This window comes from Mytilus trossulus, unplaced genomic scaffold, assembly GCF_036588685.1.
Source record: "Mytilus trossulus isolate FHL-02 unplaced genomic scaffold, PNRI_Mtr1.1.1.hap1 h1tg000244l__unscaffolded, whole genome shotgun sequence".
Lineage (NCBI taxonomy): Eukaryota > Metazoa > Mollusca > Bivalvia > Mytilida > Mytilidae > Mytilus > Mytilus trossulus.
Window position 1 is genome coordinate 1875832 of NW_026963317.1, and position 23922 is coordinate 1899753.

Consider the following 23922-nt stretch of genomic DNA (forward strand, 5'->3'; position numbering starts at 1 on the left):
GTTTTAGCTTGACAATTTGGTAAAAGTTAAGATAATCCAGTATCTGTTTGGTTGATGGGGGAGGTTATCAGATACATTTGGTGAAACTAGATACCCTAAGGATGATTTATGCCAAGTTTGAATTTATTGGCCCAGTATTTTCAGATGAGAAGAATTTTGTTAAACTTAACAGACAACAACAACAGACACCAAGTAATGAGAAAAGCTCACCTGGTTCTGTTTGCTCCAGGTGAGCTAAAAAGAAAAGGAACTACATTTTTATCATGGTTCTTCATCTCAAAGTCACTATTGCACTTTGAGTCGAAATGAGGACTCTGAGTACAGAAAACTTCTATTCTAACCCTGGCTCATGATAATTAGTTAGTTCAAAGTTGTTAACCCTATATATCTGAAGAGGTTTATCTTTGTACTTTAAAGAAGATATTTGGTAATCTTCTATCAATTTTGTCACAGTGACTGAGTTGTAGATCATTTACAGTGATTACTAGCCTGTCAACACTGAGATTCTGGCAGGCGCATTCACATCTAATCTTAATGTACTAGGATTGTATGATTTTATACAAAAAGCTGGCTTCCTCGTCAATAAAAACAAGCCCCATGATAAAGCAATTGATGAATGTGACAATAAACCGATAACTGTGGATTCATTTATTTCGTGGATTAAGGAAAACTTGCATATTTATGACTATTTAATTTCCTGGTTTTGCTGAAGACTGCATACAAACCTATAGAAAATTCATCATTTGTTGAACATTTAATTTTGTGGTTTTAATTTAAATGTACCCAAGAAATCAACAAAAATTGGTGTCCAACAAAAATTAATAAATCCACAGTAATCGATCAATTTTTTCCTGACTTTTCTAGACTCAGAACTTTTTTAGGTTGACAGTCAGATCACTTGTCATTGTAAGATGTGAAGTACTTCCTTTCTTTCTTTTATTGTTTGATTGTTGTAATATTGGCATGTACCCTGAATTTCTTTTAATAAATCTAAAACTGCAGATTCAAATTTTTTATAAATAATGACCAATTATCAACATTAAATGCATATCTATATTAAAATCCTGGCGTCCAGTCTAATGTTTGTTCTGCTGTATAGTTTCTATAACAGATTATCACATCTCCTCTTTCAAATTTGATTTCATTGTCTGATATAGATAATCCACACTCAGAGTCCTGTTTTATTGTTTCTACTTCGGATTTATGATGTTTTAAAGACACAATAGGACCTGAAAAGAAAAAAAAATATAATAATGTGTTTTCAATTAAAATTTCAAAATTAATGTTGAAAATTAAAATAGATTTTGCAACGTTGGAAGTTTATTTACTTTTTTTGATGACTTAAAAATCTCTCTGTCAGCTCTGCAAATGACCAAACTGAGTGATTGACTTACTGCTATAACAATTGCAAAATTTGACAAAACCATGAAATCAAAAACATTAAAATAAAAGAACCCACAGTGCTTCACCTCTAATGATTGTGGCCAATTGCTTTCCCTGCATCATATGAGTGGTATTAGCCCCTAACAGTGGGGGATCCAGAAATTTTCATAAGTGGGGGCCCGTTGTCTGCCTAAGAGGGGGCCCCCTCCAGGCATGCTTCAGTGATTCCCTATATAAGCAACCAAATTTTTCCCAGAAAAGAGGGGGCCCTGGCCCGGCCCCCTAAATCCGCCTCTGCCTAATCAGGTAGGGAATTTGATGTTGATGACAGTTCTATGATTGTTGAATAAGGTTTCTTTTGATATTTTAGTGTCCAAATTAAAAATATAACACACGATCTTCTTTTCTTGATATTGACTAAACATTTCTATGTATACAGTTTATGAAGGCCGTACCTTGACCTATAATGGTTAAAATTTATAAATTTTTATTTGGACGGTGAGTTGTCTTATTGGCACTAATATCACATCTTCCTATATCTATATACAGTTTACCCTTCTTAATGATATTTGTTTCATTTCTTTTTTAAAAATAATTTTAATACCATTATATATTTCCTCCTCTTCCCTAATAATTCTAAATTTATGCTTTCTTTGGAGAACTCCACTCGTAACACGACAGCCTGCTATTCTCATTGGCTTCTTTTTAAAAGATACATTGAATGAATCCATTACTGTGGCTTCACCTGAAAGGTACAAAAAATAAACACAATAAATATTTATCATACAAGAAGTTCTGTGTTTAAGAAATTGAATTTGCCCTCAATCATGTACTGATTGATAATTTAGTCTGAGAGAACACATTTAACCCAGCCACATTCTGTATATATGTGCCTGTCCCAAGTCAGGAAACTTATTCAGTGGTTGTCATTTGTTTTTGTGTTACATATTTGTTTTTCATTCATTTTTTTTATTTTCATTAGGCCGTTAGTTTTCTCGTTTGAATTTTTTTACATTGTCATTTCGAGGCCTTTCTGTGGCTTTCATAGCTTACTATGTGGTATGGGCTTTGCTCATTGTTGAAGGCTGTACAGTGATCTATAGTTGTTAATTTCTGTGTCATTTGGTCTCTTGTGCCAATGTGGAGAGTTGTCTCATTGGCAATGATACCATAAAGCAGGGCTCACACTACTTCAGAATTAAAGGGAGAAGTGACTTCTCTTTTTGAAACTGATAGAGAGAAGTGGTGAGATTTGAAAGAGAAGTGCTCATTCGCGCGGTACACTACAATGTTTGGATTTTACTATGGTATAAATGGTCATATGTAAATAAGGTTCTTTTTATATTGTTCAATTCATATCTGAGTATACAATTAAAGTAACATTTCAAATTAAAAGTTGTTAAGTTTTACTAAGGTTCTTGTGAGAAACTTTCAACTAAACATTTAATATCTAGCACTAAAAAAATATTTTTTTTATTTTAAAAAATGTAAAGAAATTATAATATATCAATTACATTTTAATTCAAAACTGTCTTATGTTTGAAATTCAGTGTTCCATATTAAAAAATATAAAAGTAATTAAGCTGGGCCATTATATATTGATATTAGTGTAATAGTCTCAGAGTTAAAGCAACTTTAATCAATAGTTTGAAACAATCCATAGAAAATATAGGGAATTATATACATCAATCAATTAGAAGTAACAAAAAGTCTCTTAATGTGTGTGGAATACATAATTTTCCCATGAGGGGTCAATATTCTTCTGTCAAATGTTCCATCCGTGCGTCCGTAGTAATTATTGTAAAAGTATGGATTTCGGTCATAGCTGGTCCTGTTCAGATTCGTAGTTTAGAAATCGGTCAATGGCGGACGAATGCAAGAAAATTTACAAAAATAAACTGTTTGACAAGTTACATGACGTTTTTAATGCAATAAATGGATTAAACATTTACTGGAGGCAACTTTTATCACGTTTAAATGAAGTAACAAACTTATTTTGCCACCGAAATTTAGGTTGATGTACGTTTTCGAGTAACAAGCACCGGAACTTGCAAAAACGGATTAAGTGATAAAAAGTTGTATTTTTATCGAATCACCTGCTACACACTGCAAATACAATGCTTCAACCTTTTTTCTTAAGATAATGAATCATTTATGTCTTAATTTCTTTAATTATCAATAAAACATTGATGTTTCATCAACTTGGTAAAAATTGAAAATGTCCGATGACGGAAGCGACTGAAAGCGAGTATCGTCAAGAACAGGGTGACTTGTTTTCGCTTTAGAGGGTCGGGGAAAGCGAAGTGATGGTCGGGAAAGCGACTTCTTCGCCCGAGTCGCCTGGAAGCGCGAGCCCTGGAAAGGTTTTTTTTTATTAAATTTTGGTTGTTTTTGTTCCTCATACTGATCTTTTGACTGGAGCCAATAATTGCAACTTATTTTTACTGTTTATTCTTAGGTTAAGGCATACCTGCCAACTTTTCAAAATGCCCATGGGGGTTTTGCGTGCAAGATGGCTGTCGTAGTCCTAAAAATCCTCCAAGGGGGCCTTCGAATACATTTTAATGTTGTTTTTTGGCTTCTTCATAATTTTATAAGCCTAAAGTCATTGTAAAATTAATTGTTATTTGTAAAATTGTGGACAAAATTGCTCTTTCAAAATTTCAATTTGGGAGCCTCCATGGGGGAAATCCACCACAAATAGTGACATTGGCAGGTATGGTTAAGCTATGAAAGCTTGAAATATAATGGGGCTATGAATTAGCAGTTTCATTCCTTTAAGCTGTAAATATTTACCCATAATTTCCTGTTCCTCTCTCAATGGCAATCTTTTGGACAAGCTATCGACTAGATTATCAAACAGTTTATATATTACATTGTCTTCATGTATCACAACATTATTAAGTTTGGCATGTTCCCTCACAGTTTCAGAGACTGGCACATTAAAAGCAAATATTTCACCTAAAAAAATAATAAGATTTAAAGAAAAAATTCTGCAAAATATGAGTTATGCTGCCTTATTATTAACAATAATTCAATCACATTTTCTTATGAAACAGTTGATAAAGAATGTAGGATGGATGACCTCTAGATGTTTTTAGTTATTTATGTAATTGGGTTATTGATGAATACCTCCCTTTTCACTGCTTCACAATTTTATGGTAGAAGATTGTCAAAATGAGTTAATTTTCCTTCAAGACCCTTTATTACAAATATTGCCAACTTTTTAATCTGACAGTACTGGATTTACCAAAAGAAGAACAATTCAATTTTATCATGTAGCTTATCATTTAAAAGAAGGTAGAAATGTACAATAAACATGTGATAAAATTCTTTGTAGTGAACCCATAAACTAGGCTGCAATGAAGGCGGAAAATTAGAATTAAATAAACAAAAATCTTTACAAACTACGTAAAAAAGAAGGAAACCAAGAACTCAAAAAGTAACTTTCTGTCGGATGCTTATTTATAAAAACTTCTACCCCCCCCCCCCCCAAAAAAAACCCAACTTATTTAAAATATTACAACTGTCTTATTAGTCCATATATCAGCTAAACATAATTACCATCAAACAATTTGACATTGTCTATATCACTCATGGTCACTTCACCTACTCCATGATGAAGAACACTTAATCGACATATCTGAGATTTATATGTATCTAATGTGTTGAGTATTGCATCTATAGAGCCATCCACATCACCTAAGGGAAAAATAAAGAAAAAAATTTGTTATAAGAATATTATATATGTATCTAGTGTATTGAGTATTGCATCTAAAGAGCCATTCACATCACCTTAGGGGGGGGGAAATGTGTCATAAGAATATATGTATAGAGAAAAATAGGTTTCTAAAATTATCAAGAAAGGAGAAGAATGGTCAACAGTTCTTTTTCTATCTATTTTCTTCAGAATGAGTCAGACTTGTTTTCTCTTATATTGTTTCACATTTTTTGCTGTTTCAGCATATTAAAGCTTTCAAAAACCATATGAATTCTGATCATCTTCCAGTCTCTGGTTGGTAATTTTCTGATTGGCAATCATAGCATAGCTCTTTATTTGTATACCTTTCATTTATGTACTTTTGAAAATGAATAATTTAAGTTTGAAGGTTGAGAATAAACATATGACATTTTTATTTGGTTGTAGTACCTTGTAAAATTCCATGAAATTATATAAATTAACCCCACCTTTCAATACAATAGACAGTGATGGTCCTTCATGATGAACTTCCTCTTCTTTAGCTCTGTTTGGTTTAATTGTTTTTAATACAAAGTTATATTCTCGTCTCCCTAATGATTGTCTTAATTGTAATTGTTTTTTATATACTGCATCATGTTTTTCTCTTTTTTCATTGATGGCTTCTTGATCTGTCTCCATTTTCTCTTCCATTTTTAATGAATTTCTCCAATCTATTGCTTCCTTTATCTGTTTCTATAAATAAACAAACAATGTTGTGTCATTTTGGTCTTTTGTGGATAGTTGTCTCATTGGCAATCATACCACATCTTCTTTTTTATAAACTCATCATAGATACCAGGACTAAAATTTAACACTTAAGCCAGACGCGCGTTTTGTCTACAAAAGAATCATGTTTAAAATAACTGTAATCTTATTTATTGGCCTATTAATGGAACCCTTCTTGCCCTCTTTTAAGATAAGAAAATATGTTAACGATTTTCGGGATTACGATAAAAAAATGTTTAAAATAGATACAAGGACTAGAGTTTTACACTTATGCCAGCAATAGTTTCGTCTTTTAAAAACTCATCAGTGATGCTCGAATAAAAAAATGTTTAAAAAGTATAGTTTAAGATAAATATGTCAAAAATCACACAGATGATTTTACTCATCAAATGAAAAAAGCTGATGTATCTGTACCAGAAGTCCATTTCTATTTTGCAACAACACAAAACATAGTATGAACCAGCTATAAAGCAATCAAAATCAAGTTGTCTTTTAAAGTTATTTCCTTACTGTATTCTGCTACCTTAGGAGTAGCACTGCTCTTTTAAAGTGTTTTCCTTACTGTATATAAGTTATTCTGCTACCTTAAGATCTTTAAAAAAGTCTTTATCAAATGCTGGTACAACTTAAATAATAAAGAAATTAAAACTTTTAAATATTAGCTGGAAAAGATATGGAGAGGATGAAGCCATAGAAATGATAAATAAAGATGTTACAGCTATTGCATTATAATGTAAAAAGATGAGGGGGTGGGGTGTTATTTTGAAAGTCCCTTCCTACACCCCACATCCTTTTTAATTAAATAGCCCTAACAAAAATGTGATACAAACCTCAGACTGTGCTTGTAATACTTGGTCCCCAGCTGAGGGAAATTCTTTCCAGCCTGTCACTTCAACAGGTGAAGACAATGTAGCCTCCTTCAGTTGACTTCCTTTATCAGAATATATACCACGTACCTGTAAACCATGAAACATAAAATAAATGGAGGCATTAAAAACTTAATTGCTTAGGGAAGTGAAAACATTGTTATGCTATTTATAAAATTCTCCATCAAAATATAGAGATTTTTACAAAGTCATGGCTTGAGTTCTAGGAAATCTATAATATGTTAGCTGTTAATTATTATTTGATTGACACCCCTATTGGCTATATTGTGGTGGTCGGGGGCGGATTTAGGAGGGGCCCAGGTCCTTTGAGAAAAAAATTTGGTTGATTACCGGTATATAGGGAATCTCTAAAGCGTGATAGGAGCGGGCCCCCACTTATCTAAATTTCTAGATCCGCCACTGGGTGGTCAAATTTTGTGGTAAGGGAATTAAGCCCTATAAATAGGAAATAACCACTCACTTTCTGAAAAAAAACTGACAACTTGAGTCAATAAAGACTGGAATAAATTTTGAACTGCTCTGTGAAGAGAGGCTAGTGCACTACTTATACCACTTTGCAACCAAGGCCCCAATAAATGTTTTACTTTTTTTGTAATTGACAAGTTCATCTTAATGATGCAGAGTTTTGCTGCCAACAGCCTTAACGAACTAACAACATACTGTGGATTCATTATTATTAGTTGGATGCCAATTTTCATGAGTTTTGTGGGTACAGGTGAACCAATAATTAAAATATTCAACAGATAGCATATTTTCAGTAGGCTTAGTATACAGATATTGGCAAACCACGATATCAAATATTAACCAATATGCAAGTTTTCAGCAATCCACGAAAATTGGTACCCAAGAAAAACAACTGAAACTGCGAGCTACTGCTCACTGATGATACCCTCTCCGCAAGTGGATAATATAAATAGTGTAAAAATATGCAAGTGTTCGGTAAACAGGAAGTTGTTGAGTGATGAGTCTGAAAACGCATCACACAGTATAGCTGACTTATATAAATCCTGAAACCAAATTTCAGAAATCCTTGTATTGTAGTTCCTGAGAAAAATGTGACGAAAATTTTCAACTTGGCTATCATGTGTAAAATCATACAAGTGTTTGGTAAACAGGAAGTTGTCAAGTGATCAATCTGAAAACGCATCACACGGTATAGATAAACCCTGAAACCAAATTTCAGAAATCCTTGTATTGTAGTTCCTGAGAAAAATGCGACGAAAAATATTCATGGGACGGACGGACGGACTGACTGATGGACTGACGGAAGGACAGACAGAGGTAAAACAGTATACCCCCCTTTTTTAAAGCGGGGTGTTGTAATTTCTGCTTCTTGCTATGATTTGATATAGTTATTAAAGCCAGCAAATACGAATACTCATAAAACTAGTAAATACACAGGGTAATAAATAAATACGGACGTCAAAACTGTTGTCTGTTGTCTCTCATCATTGGTAGCTTGAATAAATGATAGTAAAAATGATAATTTTATTAAACAGCCAAAATGTTTCCATACAAGTACAATATTCCAACAATAATATATAATAAACATACGGGGCGAAGCTACTAAAATAATAATCTTTCTCATGTATTTTCGTACAGGTCAACTGGGATTATCTTACATATTTCAAAGATAATATAAATAAAATGCAAGGCATACAGCTAATGCGCTGCTTCTTACCTCTAGGACCCCCCGGGATGAGCCTTGCTGCAAGCCAAACGTAAACACAGCAAAGACTCACGAACGTGACGTTGCACTGGTATTTATTTCAAATTACCGGAAGTAAATATTCTAAGCAGGAAGAAAAACATAACGTAAAACGCTTACATAAAGTATAGGAGTCCTCGACTCAAAATGCTTATAATAATACAATCTTATGAATAATCAAATCTAGACATATTAATTCTTCCAGTTAAGAGCTCGCAAATGAACACTTTTGGGTTCACGCTTAAAATATTGACCCAACGGTAACGTTCTGAACAATACATGACAAAGTTGCGCCATATACGACGTTATCGATATAACTAATAACATAAAGTAAAACGTACGTTAATTACTCATTCCATATACTAAACACTAGAAATAACTTCTGTCAACTTATATAAACTCTCTTATTATAATAGATAACAATATTCTTTTACTTGGAAATAACCAAAACACACATTTACAACACGGGGGTATAATAAATGAATCAACAGTAAGTAAATATACCTTAGCATAAGAAGTTCCTGCAATAAGCAAATTTCCTTTTTTCAGTGTGCCTCTTTCTATTATTACTGTAGCAACTTTCCTGAAAAAATGAATAAACATGATATATATTGTGAGCTATTGCTAAATTATAAATAATGATGCATCTGCTATAGGAAGTTCATGAATAAGGGATTTGAAAATTACAGTGAGTTATGATTAATAATTCAAAGGTAAATTGTGATGAAAATTTTGTACATTGCCATAGTCAATCTAGGATGCCTTGTTCCTAAAAAAAAAAGCAAAGAAAGAACATCTGTCCTTCTGCAGGAAAATTGACAATCCTAGTCAATTAAAATTGGATTTGAAAGTACCTGTCAAGTGTGAACTCATGAACTCATTGTTGATAGGGTAGTGATACATTAACGAACAATTTAGACCACTCTGCCACTATTAAAGGCAGCAAAAGCATACTGCAAATTTTTACTACTGTGCCTTCATTAATTGGATACCAATTTTTGTAGATTTCTTGGGTACAGGGGAACCACAAATTCAATTGTTCAATGAAAAGCAATTTCTATAGGAATGTCTGTAGACTTTGCCACAACAACAAAATTGTCCATGAAAATGCAAGTTTTCCTCAATCCACTAAAATTGGTTCCCACAAAAATAAATGAATCTACAGTTAACAATAAAATAAATGAATCCACAGTTAACAATAAAATAAATGAATCCACAGTTAACAATAAAATAAATGAATCCACAGTTAACAATAACATAAATGAATCCACAGTTAACAATAAAATAAATGAATCCACAGTTAACAATAAAATAAATGAATCCACAGTTAACAATAAAATAAATGAATCCACAGTATACAATAAACTTATTAAGACTTACCCTTTGCCGGTGACCAATCTACTTTCTATCACTCTGCCTTCCACTGCACCAACAGGATCACCTTTAAGGTCCATCAGTTCTGCAAGAGTTATCACTGCCTCTTGTAATTGCTGCAGGTTTGTTCCCTATAAATGATGCCAGATTTTTTTTTAATTTTCAACAATATCAAGTTCCTGGTAGTTAATTTTTGGCCTGTGTACTTATCCACAGTTAATTTTTCTGTACCCTTTGACAATATGATTTAGTTACTGGCTATGTTTTTGTTCTTTTGAAAAATTTAAATGGGGCATTGATCTTTAAGCATATAATTAGCATCTCCCAAAATAATCAAGGCTAAAAATGTACTTACTGTAAATTCAGAAGTTATTGCGATGTTTAATTTTTGCGAAAAATGTGACAGGGTTGTAATCTCAATAATTTAAACTTGCAATTTGATTTTTTTTATATGAATTTAACATGATTTTTCTCATAAAATGCAAAAGTTAAATTTCACAATTTAATCTAAAATGATAAAATCACAAAAATAAATGACTCAATACTTTCCGAATTGTCAGTATTGTATTTAGCTTCAAAGCAGATATACATTGTAGAAACACATTTTATAATTTACCTTCAAAGCAGATATCATATAGGGACACATTCTATTTACCTTCAAAGCACTTATTGGAACACATTCTGCTTACCTTCAAAGCAGATATTGGAACATATTGTAATCATATTTACCTTTAAAGCAGATATTGGAACACATTGTAATCATATTTACCTTCAAAGCAGATATTGGAACACATTGTAATCATATTTACCTTCAAAGCAGATATTGGAAAACATTGTATTTACCTTCAAAGCAGATATTGGAACACATTGTATTTACCTTCAAAGCAGATATTGGAACACATTGTATTTACCTTCAAAGCAGATATTGGAACACATTGTATTTACCTTTAAAGCAGATATTGGAACACATTGTATTTACCTTTAAAGCAGATATTGGAACACATTGTAATCATATTTACCTTCAAATCAGATATTGGAACACATTGTAATCATATTTACTTCAAAGCAGATATTGGAACACATTGTATTTACCTTTAAAGCAGATATTGGAACACATTGTATTTACCTTCAAAGCAGATATTGGAACACATTGTATTTACCTTCAAAGCAGATATTGGAACACATTGTAATCATATTTACCTTCAAAGCAGATATTGGAACACATTGTATTTACCTTCAAAGCAGATATTGGAACACATTGTATTTACCTTTAAAGCAGATATTGGAACACATTGTATTTACCTTCAAAGCAGATATTGGAACACATTGTATTTACCTTCAAAGCAGATATTGGAACACATTGTAATCATATTTACCTTCAAAGCAGATATTGGAACACATTGTATTTACCTTCAAATCAGATATTGGAACACATTGTATTTACCTTCAAAGCAGATATTGGAACACATTGTATTTACCTTCAATGCAGATATTGGAACACATTGTATTTACCTTTAAAGCAGATATTGGAACACATTGTACATCTCCCCCAAACTTTTCTGGTATAACATCATGCTGTAACAACATCTGCTCTGTGCCTTCCTGATATAACAAAGAAAAAATATATTCACAAACATTTATGGAACAATGTTCAAATCTTTAAATAGCTTGATACTGATTCAGCAATCCAAGCTACTCTTACAATGGAAATAACAAAATGCAAAGGAAAACATGTATTATCATCAGGATATGGCACAGTATCCTCAATTTTTTGGCAAAATTAATGTCAATTTAATTGCAAACTTAAGTTATTGAACAGACAATTTAAGATAAGCAAGAGATCTATATTATAGTATGTGTTTGATGATCCTATCAGTGGGGTCTCATTTGGGGGTTCTGATCCCAGATCCCGCTTACTGTTTTGTCAGATTCCCGCATCCCGCTCATACTTTGTACGTAAGCAACTCCCACGTCACCCTTAGACCCCAATGAGACCCACTATCAGTATTTTCAAATTTCAAATGTTTTGATCAAAGCACACTTGTACAATAAATGGAAACCAAAATGGAATGAACATTATAATTACAATTTATACCAAAATTATCTTACGGCCTATTGAAACCAAATAACTGGAATAAGTGTCAAGTTGATTGGACTTCAACTTCATCAAAAACTACCTTGACCAAAAACTTTTACCAAAACTTTAACCTGAAGCAAGACAGATGGATGAACGGAAAGTATGAAATATTTGTTTTCCTCAGACAGCCCTCAACTCTCCTATAAACAAAATATTGATGACAGATGGCAATTTTTTAAATCAAAACAATAATGTGTCCTTAGTATATGGATCCCCAATGGCCACTTGCACTATCATTTTCTATGACGTTTAGTGGACCATTAATTTGAGGTAACAAATCATATCCTAGGGAACATGTGAACTTAGTTTCAAGTTCATTGGACTCAAACTTCATCAAAAACTAACTTGAACAAAATCTTGAACCATGATGCAAGACAGACCGAAGAAAGAACGAAGTAATACACTGACCAAAAACCATAATGCCCCCAAGTGGGGCATAAAATATAGAATAAAGACAAATATATTAAAATAAACTTACAACATCAGCTGTATGCTTGTCCATTTTATTGATTGCAACAATTAAAGGAACTGAAAAAAAATTCATTAATGTAAATGATCAAATACTATATAATAGTTGTTAACTTAGTAGGTATTGAATTTCATGGGTTTTTTCGAAGTTTGCATAGAAGCCTATAGAAATTTAGTTATTCGTTGGAACATTTAATTTCATGGTTCAAATAACGGAAATACTGTGGGTTCATTATTATTCGTTATAAATAAATAAATACCATCAGCAGATTTGGCATGTTGAATGGACTCCACAGTCTGAGGCATTAAACCGTCGTCTGCTGCTACCACTAATATTATTATGTCTGTAAGGGATGCCCCTCGTGCCCTCATATGGGAGAATGCTGCATGTCCTGGGGTATCTAAGAAGGATATTGTGTTACCAGATGGCAATTTTACTGAAAGAAACAATGAGTACCATTGTTATGTCAGAGCAATATGAGCAATAGTCATACAATATTTTAAACAAAAGTGTATTGTTTAGCAAAACTGCTTCAAAGTAAAAATATTCATGTGGACATGTGATTATTTGTTATGAATAAGTATATTATGGGTTGCACTTTGTAAATACAGCTGTTTCACAAGCTAACCTCTTTTAGGGAGCTATATTATATTCATAGATATTTTGTTTTATTTTGTTTACATACTGATTACGAGTTATGATCTCAAAGGGACATAACTTGGGAATCAACTTTCCATTCTAGGATGTAATTTTTTTACAAAACTTCATAGCAAAAGTTTTAACAGCAAAGGTTCCTATTGGCAGTTCTATTGTCTATATTTACAACAGTGCAACCTAGAAGGTAACAGACATTTATTTTTTATAAGAATCTTTGCTCCTATATGAATCATGATTATTTTTTACTTCTCTACAGGTTCCTGAAACTTCTCTGCAATTTATGGGGAAATCAGCAAAAAATACTGAAAATAAAATCCTGCCATCTTCAAATTCTTTTTTAGGAATATAGATCTAAAAGTTATATAAACATGATAAAAGTTTTGGCTCATTAATTTACATATTCTTTCTTTATATACATAAGAAAATAATATCAATTCCATTTTCAAACTTCAGGACTGTGGGCCCAGACATAGAATCAAACTGCCCAATATCTCACCCCTTAGGCTGTAAATAGATTTAAACCCTTTACAAGAAACTATTATGCCAACAATCATTTTACCTGAGAATGCACCAATATGTTGTGTTATTCCTCCAAATTCTTGAGCAACAACATTAGTATTCCTGAGAGCATCTAGTAATGTTGTTTTACCATGGTCTACATGTCCCATAATGGTCACCACAGGCGGACGTCTGACCAAAACACTAGGATCTGGTGGTGGCCTATGAAAAGTTTAATACTTTTAATAAATTGCAATTTCAAGACAAATAGTTTAATAGAAATAGCTACTTCTGCAATCATACTGTGGATTCATTACTATTCTTTAAATATCAAATTTTGTGGGTTTTATGGATACATTTATGTCACAAATTCAATTTTTTTTACAAATTAAAATTTTTCTAAAGGTTTTGAATGCAATGATTGGCAAAACCACGAAATAAAAAATCCATGAAAAAGGAAGTGTTTATCAGTCCGTGTTAATTGATACCCATGAAAATAAATGAATCCACAAGTCTAACACAACTTAAGTTTTCTTTCTCTACCATTCACTCAATTTCTAAATCATTAGCAGTATACAATTGTATTGCTATTGAAAAAGATCAAATAAACCTCTTACATCAGAGAAAAAGTTATTATTTTTGCATTTACATTATAACATAACTAAATGTCATATTGAAATACATGGGTAAATAAGGTCTTGTTCACTCCAAACTTCATGTACAGTAAACATGTTTACAATTAGTTTAATGCAACGTACACTGTTTTCACATTTAATTTGTTCACATCTAAGCATATCAGTAGCAAACAACTTAAAACAGTAGACTTTGTTAATTTATCCAAGAATTTCCATTTTCAAATTTAACTATTGAGTTCACCAGTAGCTCTTCAATAAATTTCTAGAAAATCATTTATACAATTTTACATTGACCTACTGTGGTTCAATATCTCTACTATTTTCTTCTTTCTTTGCTACCACCGTTTCTGGATTAGCTATAATCTGTGATCTGTAGCCAAGGAATGTCAGAGTTTTCTGAATAACTTTCACATCAGTGACTGAAAGAAAAAGAAAATAATATCAGTGGTCTAATGGATAGAAGATTTTTATGCGGAATACATTTATACACATCAGTGACTGAAAGAAAATACAATAACATCAGAAGTCTAATAGATAAAAGATTTCATACAAACTCCAATTATACTTTTTTATGACAGTCACACAGTCAGGACTCAGACTTCTCTTTAACTGAATATTACTGTGGATATTGTTATGCCTTAATTTTTCTACATTTACTAGAGGTACAATGTATAGGGGAGGGTTAAAAGAATCATGTTTACTCCCACGGCATTTCTGCACCTGTCCCAAGTCAGGAGCCTCTGGCCTTTGTAAGTCTTGTATGATTTTTAATTTATGTATAATTCCGAGTTTAGTATGACGTCCATTATCACTCAACTAGTATAGATATTTGTTTGGGGGCAAGCTGAAGGACGCCTCCAGGTGCTAAAGTTTCTAGCTGCATGAAAACCTATTGGTGACCTTCTGCTGTTGTCTGTTCTATGGTCAGGTTGTTGTCTCTTTGACACTTCCCCATTTCCATTCTTTACATAAAATGACATTATATAGATAACAATGTGTGGACATAATAGGTCAAAATATAAAAAATTGGGGTACAGCAGTCAACATTGTGTTATAATCTCAATCTTAAACAATCAGCTTGTAAAAGAAAACTAACAATACAAACAACTATCAAAACAAACAAAAAATAGTCAATAATGCCATAAAAACATAAAAAAAATTGTAAGGGTTCCGCGGAACCCAGTGTCTCGCCTACTTTTGCTGTAAATCACAGGCTCAACAAAAATGAGGAAAAAATCAATAAAAATTTTCCTATTGATACTATCTTTTGATTGTAAGAAGCTTCTGTCCAAGTTTGGTAACAAGAGGCTGTCACAACGACAGCAAACCGGATTTATTAGCCTTTATTTGTGTCCTGGCAATATCACAAGAACCATTACTGATGATTGGTGAGAGTGAAAATCGTCAATATCAAATTTGACCTTTAGTTTGTCATCAGTACATGTATCAACATATTAAAATTTGAAACGCTTAGATTGAATGGTTTGTGAGTAAATGCAACAACGTGAATGGAAACACCATTTTACGATCTTTCAAGAACCATAACTCCTAAACGGTAAAAGTCAAAATCGTCATTATTGAATTTGATCTCCATTTTGTCATCAGTAATAACATATTAGAATTTGAAAAGCTTTGGTTGAATGGTTCATGAGAAAATGCACGGACACGACTGGAAACACCATTTTTCAATCTTTCAAGAACCATAACTCCTGAACGGTAAAAGTCAAAATCGTCATTATTGACCTTGACCTCCATTTTGTCACCAGTAACAACATATTAAAATTTGGGAAGCTTTGGTAGAACAGTTCATGCGTAAATGCACGGACACGACTGGAAACGCCATTTTTCAATCTTTCAAGAACCATAACTCCTGAATGGCAAAAAGTCAAAATTGCCATTATTGAACTTGACCTTCATTTAGTTGTCAGTAACAACATATTAAAAAAGCTTTGGTTGAACGGTTCATGTTGTTAATGCATGGACAACATTTGATTGCCACCCGCCGAGCATTCCCAAATCAATAACCGACATTTTTGTCACAAAAATCCGGTTAAAAATCCAGGATAGTTTATGAATCTAATAAATGTTTAGAAACTTTAACTGCAGACTGTATGTAATGTTACTTGGAAGAAAAACTAAGTCCATTTAAAGGTTAAATATATACAGATACACAGGTACAAAATATTAACAAAATGTCCTTCTAAATACTAGCTTTTGATCATAAACAAGCTTCTGTCTAAGTTTGGTACAAATTTGAAAAGTAGTATAAGAAAGTTATTTTTTTTTTTTAAATTTAACCAAAGAGTGAATGTGTTGTTTCCTGGCAGAAAATCTAAGTCCATTTAAATGTAAAATACGGAAAAAATGGATTTATCTTTTTACAAAATTTACTTCTGTATTTTATCTTTTGATCATAAACAAGCTTCTGTCCATGTTTGGTACAAACCCAGGATAGTTTAAGAAAGTTATTAAAATTTTAAAAAGTTTAACTACAGAGTGAATGTAATGTTTCCCCGTAGAAAAACTAAGTCCATTTATAAGTAAAATACAGAAAAAATGGAATTTTATTTTTACAAAATTTACTTCTGGATACTATCTTATGATCATAAACAAGCTTCTGTCCATGTTTGGAAGTAATCCAGTTTAGTTTAAGAAAATTATTAAAATTCCAAAAACTTTAACCACATAGTGAACATTTGTGGCCGCCGCCGATGACGGAATGTAGGATCACTTTTTTGACAAAAGTCGAAGGCTCGACAAAAACACAACAAATAACTATCTTTTAGTTGTGCATGCCAAATATATGAGTTGATTTCAAATATAATGAATAAGTGTCGGCCAAGATACATGTATATGATTGGGAATAGAATACAAAAGAAGTAGAAGAAGAAAAGTCAAATTAGAATTTATGTCTTTATCTGTTCTTGAAAGCCAGGGAATCATGATGAAAAAAAAATGAAAATTTTTATTAAGGCTGCAATTTCAAAATGTTGTTTATTAAAATATAATAATGCTTTGAAATCTTCTTTTGTAACCTCCTTGCTTCATACAAAATATGCTTTGGACATGGTCATTGCTTTACCACCCCAATTACAAAAAGATGTGTTTAATTCTAAGGAAGGACATGAATTCAATGTGCATAAATGTAAAGCTAAGAATAAAAGTGAAGACATAAATACTATCATTTTCCAAGATTTAAATATAAAAAATTTATCATTACCAGTACATTTGCCTGTTGTAGTTGGTTTGCGAATATTACATATTACTCAATTTATTTCACTTGACTGGGCGGAGTTTAACCGGTTCGCTCATAATAAACCAGTTCATCTATAGATAGGTGTATTAGGATAAACTCATCAATGAAGTGTTCAGTAATTCTTTTGTAAATTCCTTTGATGACACTGATAGGTGATTAGAAATCAGTAATAATTTTAACGGCAATCATCCTCATCACACACATCTTCAAATAGACTGTCCTTATGCAAATTAAAACCTAGCTCCGCCCGATCAGTTGAAATAACATTGGTAATACTAATCTTTGGAATCTTTTTTTCTACCCATTTTTTTAAATCTGACTAGTTTTCAGGATTGAAATTTTTCATTTTTTCATGTAAAGGGATGTTTTAGAAAATACTATGTCCCCCTAGGAAAGGCTTTTTTAAAATTATATGTGGATGGTTGTATTTGAAATACCAAAATGCAAAGGGAGTTTTGTTCTAATTATTTCTTATTTCTGCAGTTGGTGGTTGTTAAAAATCAAAGTGCTTGGGATAAAAGATTGCTGTAATTTGTCAGTGGGAGGCAAAATTAAACATTGTATTGTATAAAGCATTGGGCTGCTTCATTTGTTCTAGGTCGGGCTATGCCCAGTTCGCCTTATCATGTGACCGGGTAAAATAAAACTTGTGGAACCGGCTGATTTAAAGATGTCAGATCAGATGGCGACAGAAGTTCAAATTTAAACTTTTTTGCTTTCTAAGCTAGGGAATATAAAAGATAATCTTATTAACAATAAATATATATTTTCAAAATGCAATCTTTTTTTCTGAGGCCTTATTTATCATAATAGTTATCAAATGTACCAGGATTATAATTTAGTACGCCAGACGCACGTTTCATCTACATAAGACTCATCAGTGACGCTCATATCAAAATATTCATAAAGCCAAACAAGTACAAAGTTGAAGAGTATTAAGGATCCAAAATTCCAAAAAGTCATAAAAATGTTTCTCCGAGATAATTTTATAAATATGAAAATAAAATATAGCATGGCAATTTAATATCGTCATAGTGGACAAATGCAGTGTCATGTAATATACTAGTCTGTTTGACAAAATAAATCTTCACCTTTTAAATTTCGATAATTTATCTAAAATTGTGCTTTCCGCCATGCTTTTATGACCCGCTGATTGCTTGCCGGTGAGTTAAGACCGGCGAGGCAACCTATATCTATTTCCGCCGGTGGCTGAATTTACAGCAAATGATGCGACTGTGCCTATATCGGTAGCGTCAACCGGGCTAACATGGGTTAAGCCGCTGTGGCAAATGAAGTACTACTATTGATTGTATTTGATTCAACTATAATCATGACAATAATAGACAAAGAGGAAGAAAACTCCAAATTTAAAAATCATTTTTAGAAAAAAAAATTTAACAAATATTAGATCCTGCAACTTGCACAAATACACCTTATCACTATTTGTTCGCCATTACTGGATACCACACAGGTTCCCGTAAAATTTTGATGTCATAAAACAAAATATCTGATGCCACAATGAAAAAGTGATTGTTGTATGCGTCAAAAGTTCAATCAGCCGGGTCAGCGGGGATAAGCTATAAGGTGTGTTATGTAATATTTGTGACAAGAATACCATCATTAATATCTGAATATATATTTCATTGACAAACTTCTGGAAATGTTCATGGATAGGATGTATAGAATGTTATGATCAATGCACTATATTTTGTGTATATCAAAAGTAGTTATGATCCTTGGAAGATTTAGATATCAAGTCTGACAGTAACATAGGATTCTGATTGCATTTCATGCAATCTTAATACCCAAAACATTCAGTCACAAAGAGGACAATCTGACATAGTATTTTCTGGAACAGCCCTAATTAACAAAATCTATTATAACTTACTTTCTGTCTTGCCTCCACGAAATGCTTGTCTGGAATTAGCATATTCCATAGCATCTAGGATATTATCTACAGAAAAAATTGTATTATTAAAATTATGCTATAAAAAAACTCTTTTGATTTGCAGTCTACTGAAAAAAAGTAAAACACTATTGAGTTACTTGTTCATTAAAAAAAAGTATTCAAACATTGTATTATCAAAACTTTGTTGTAAACAGTAAAACTTTTTTAGCTAATGCAATAAAAGAGTTTGGTTAACAGTATGCTTATTTGAGGACATATGGGCAATGCCAATTCATTCAGTAGGCAATTATAGTAGCCATTTCCTCAATTCCTCTGCTCACATAATAAAATTTAAGTCTTGGCATACGTTTAATAACTCCCTAGTTTTTAAACATTTATTCTATGGTCCTCTACTTTCCAAATCAGCACAAATGGCATTTGTTAAAATTGAAAACATGTCCAATACCACTACACAGAGATTTGTTGTTAACAAACAACTTTTGAGTTCTTCCATTTCAGGCACATTAGGGAGACCCATTTGGAGTCTACCAAAGAGTTTTGTTAATTGTTTTCCGACTTATTCATCTTATAGAAGTGAGTTTGCAGTGAATATGGAAGTAAGGTGATACATAGTCAAATTATAGACATCAAAATTGATATTCGCTTCTTCTACTAAAAAGCAGAAAGTATTTAAAAGTAAAAGCAAATTGAAACTTTTAAGTGACCTATGGTTAATAATTTGTCTCAATTTTGTGCCTTTGAGAGAGAAAAAATATGGTATTGGGTATGGGTCAATAAGGCAGCAAAAATTCAAATAACCAAAAATACCTAGAAGTCAGCATATTTAAAAGTATGTAGTTTACTGTTAGACCACTGTCCCAGGTTAATGATCCAACTAATCTGAGTTACTCAATGGTAACTTTAATGGAAATTCCCATTTTTGCAGATGACGGAAGTTTAATGATCATTATTATATGATTATATTACGCAACATAAGAGAGATGAAGATTCTCTGCCAGGAAGGACTTTGACAAACTTTTAACTCCACTAAAAGTGTACGAACTCAAAAGGGAGATAACTTGTCAAACTCTGCTAGACTTAAAACAAGGAAATTAATCTTTGATCACATACCTACAGTCCTACCAGTCTGAGTGGCAATCTGACTCACTGTCATATTTCTGTAAATTGGTATCACTTTTACTTTTGTCTTTTTCTTTTTTGCAATTTTTTTCTCCGCCTGAAACAAATATAATATTTATTCAAACTATAGAATCCTTTATTATGCATGAAATGATTGCCACAAGCTTAAAACATTCAGCTGTTACAGTTATTGAATTGAAACAAGCTAAGTCAAAATTATAAGCTCTTTCCCTGTTTTTCCTCATAACTAGTTGATCATTTGTATATGTATGCACAGATTTTCATGAAATTATAGTTTCAGTTAATAAACTGCAGACTGTTCCTCTGAAATAGGTCATTTAACAAATGTTTAAGGGCTTTTTTTATGGATAGTAGTCTCATTAGCAATTATCATGTTCATTTTTATATGCAGTTTTACCTTCTGAAGATCCTGTTGAGCTTCCTCAAAAGTTTTGGTTCTACCTTTCACAGGAGCAGATCCCTGAAACAAAAAAAGAACATCATAAGTACTACTTTTAAATACACTCACATTTATTGTATCATAATATAAATATCTATAAAAAATCATGATGATACACCAAAAAGATTTTTTGTTGTACTGAATCACTTTCAATATTTTTTTAAAGAAAAATATGGTAAAATATTGATATTTAAAATTTAATTCAACAAAACAACAAATAATCAATCATCTTTAGAATATATGACCTAATCATCAATCAATCAAATAATGGTAATTATTGCTCAATATTAGAATTTCAATTTATTAATTAAAAAATTCAAACAAACACAAAACAGGGTGCAAAGATATATCCTAAAATCTCAAAAAACTTTAAAACTGTCTTAAAGTTTTAATTTTATAATTTTTGACCAAAGAAATATCTTCATTCCTTACATTTAATGCTCCAGCAAGATGGAATTTCCTATTGATAGTTCCACAAATACATGTATGACAGGGAGACTTCATAGAATACAAGAGCTGCACACGTTGAATCAACTGTCTGCAACTCATTTCGATAGTAACAAATTATCTGAAATAAAAGATATCAGTATAGTAAATTGATTAAGTTATTAAAGGGGCATTACAGATTAGATGAAAAATCCATATTCACCTATTTGACTCAAATTTTCCTATTTGATTTATCACAATGTTTATAACACACTAAAACGAATATCCACTATAATAATGTCTAAAATAAACAATTTTATTTACAATGCACGAATTCTATAATATGCATCAGCATATATTGCATAGTTTAGTCTAAGCTCAATCTAATTTAACACCAGGGTGACCTCTGAAGACTGCCAAATGTTATATAACCATTAATAAGCAGACATAAGAAGATGACAACAGTTTAAAAATAAAAAGGATTTTAATGACTTAAAAAGATCATTTTCTCAGACATTGCTAACGTTTCTTTCGATTTTGCAGTCAAAATTTGAACCCGATGTTTTGAGACATTACTTAAACAAACAAGTAGAGACTCATTTGCAGGATTAGTTTTGTTTATCAAATTCACTGGAAATCATCGGCTTTTAATCTTTTACATTCGATAGTGTTTAAATATTCATGATTATAGTTTCACTTGCTTTATTTAGCATGAAATCATTTCAAACTTACGATTAAATGTCTAATATTTTTTATTATAGCTTTGCTTTCGATCAATAGGTATTCCTTAATTATTTGCGGAAAAGTAATAATTTATTTTTTCTGGAATAGTTACTTTTTTTCCGGAAAAATAAGATCAATTTGCGGAAACGTAAAACGCTGAAGAGATTCAATAGCTACCAGAGGCAGTAATAAAGTTATAAGAAGGGCCCTCATTATAACACTTTACTGGAGTGGCAGCTTAATTACAGGTAATGGATGCATACCTGTCAACCTCTGAAAATGAAAAGTCAGGTCATGACCTGCATTGAGAAAAAAAATCTCAGGTCATAACGCGTACGACATTTTGCGGGCTCAATTGAAGAACAAAAATATGTTTACATATAATTTATATAGTCAATATGCATGATATGTATATGAAACAGTTAGAACATGTATACAAGTTTATTTCAGACTACTGTTATATTCCATAGTAGCAGACTTGGCATTCTTTAAAAGAACTGCACTTGGTTTCAGTTCATAGCAATGCAAATGTGTATTCATTTTACAAGAAAGAAGAGCACACAGTGTATCCTTATTAAGATCAGCCCTAAACTCTGTAGCTATTTTCTTTACTAAAGAAAATGCCCTCTCACTGTCTGCATTGCTGTTTGGCAAAACCAGTAATGTTTTAGCAAGTTTTGACAAAACAAAAAATCTTGGCTTGTTAAGATAAATGTCATGCAACTTGGACATTTCTCCCCAAAATGTACCAATGTCAGTTTCAGGGGAAGTGCAAAGTGGAAGTTCATCTAATGGGGTCAACTGATAGTCACTGAACTCATCTTGTAGCTTGTTGAAAATATCGTTACGTAGCTCAGGTAAACAGTCCTACATTTTGACTTTTGGTTACATTGAAAAAGACCGATAAAACCGAAGGTCGTATTACTTCTAAATACCGGAAACAATTCCGGTCAGAAATCCGGGTGAAACGGGTAATGTTAGAAATTCCCGGGACCCGCCGGGTAAAGAAAAACTCCCGGGTGAGAGGTGAAAATAACGGGTGTCACCCGCAAAAAACGGGTGAGTTGACAGGTATGTGGATGGCAAAACAAAATCAAGTTCAAAACTCAAATCAATGAAATGACCGAAATTATTCCTGTTGAAAAATAGAATTTGTCCTATAAAATCCCAATTACTCACTTACTTAGGACAACATACTTTCAGTTTAGGACAAGACTGGCATGTATGACCGTTTCTGGACCCTTGCCCCCACAGATTATGCATACAACCCTATAAAGGGACATAACTCAAGAAAAGTACACACATTTTTTATACTTGATCTCAATTTCTTAGTAACAAACATTGTGTATAAGTTTAATAACATTTGGTTAAAATTGATCAAATGGTTAAATGCATCAATCTCAATGCAGATGACTTGGGCTTGAGTATGGGTATCCACAGGCACAGTTGTGATTATAACATTTTATTTATATTTTCAAGGTTACAGGTCAAAGGTCACGAATCAAACCCACAGTCACGTTAAATGTTTCTTTTAGGAAATTGTCTTAAATGCACAGACATGCATCAATTAAACACGAGCAATAAGACAATGCAATTATATGCACCGGTGCACACTAATTTTTCGATGGAAAGAAACGTAAATGTAGTCATTACTTTTCTGCATTTATTAATGTTTTACCTGATGTCTAAAGGGAGAATTATGTTTAAATTCAAAGAAATTGACTCATTCTTATCCTTTTATCCTAAGTATCTTGAATAAGAATTGAGGATCGTCTGCCAAAAAGTATTTGATGGGCGCAGACATCTTGAATGGATG

General features: G+C 32.2%; 1 protein-coding gene across 1 annotated transcript; it reads right to left on the reverse strand.

The window, feature by feature from the left end:
- Positions 1-1010: 1010 nt before the first annotated feature.
- LOC134701408 (translation initiation factor IF-2, mitochondrial-like) lies at positions 1011-23922 on the reverse strand. The gene is made up of 18 exons (XM_063562556.1): positions 23785-23922; positions 21390-21525; positions 20916-20978; positions 20489-20594; positions 19358-19423; positions 14512-14632; positions 13640-13800; positions 12683-12859; positions 12433-12482; positions 11330-11419; positions 9824-9948; positions 8948-9026; positions 6679-6804; positions 5572-5815; positions 4948-5085; positions 4180-4344; positions 1988-2128; positions 1011-1229 (listed from the first exon to the last, which is right to left on the reverse strand). Exons 2-18 carry the CDS (start codon positions 21504-21506, stop codon positions 1057-1059), a joined length of 2142 nt encoding a protein of 713 aa, XP_063418626.1. The 5' UTR covers positions 21507-21525; positions 23785-23922; the 3' UTR covers positions 1011-1056.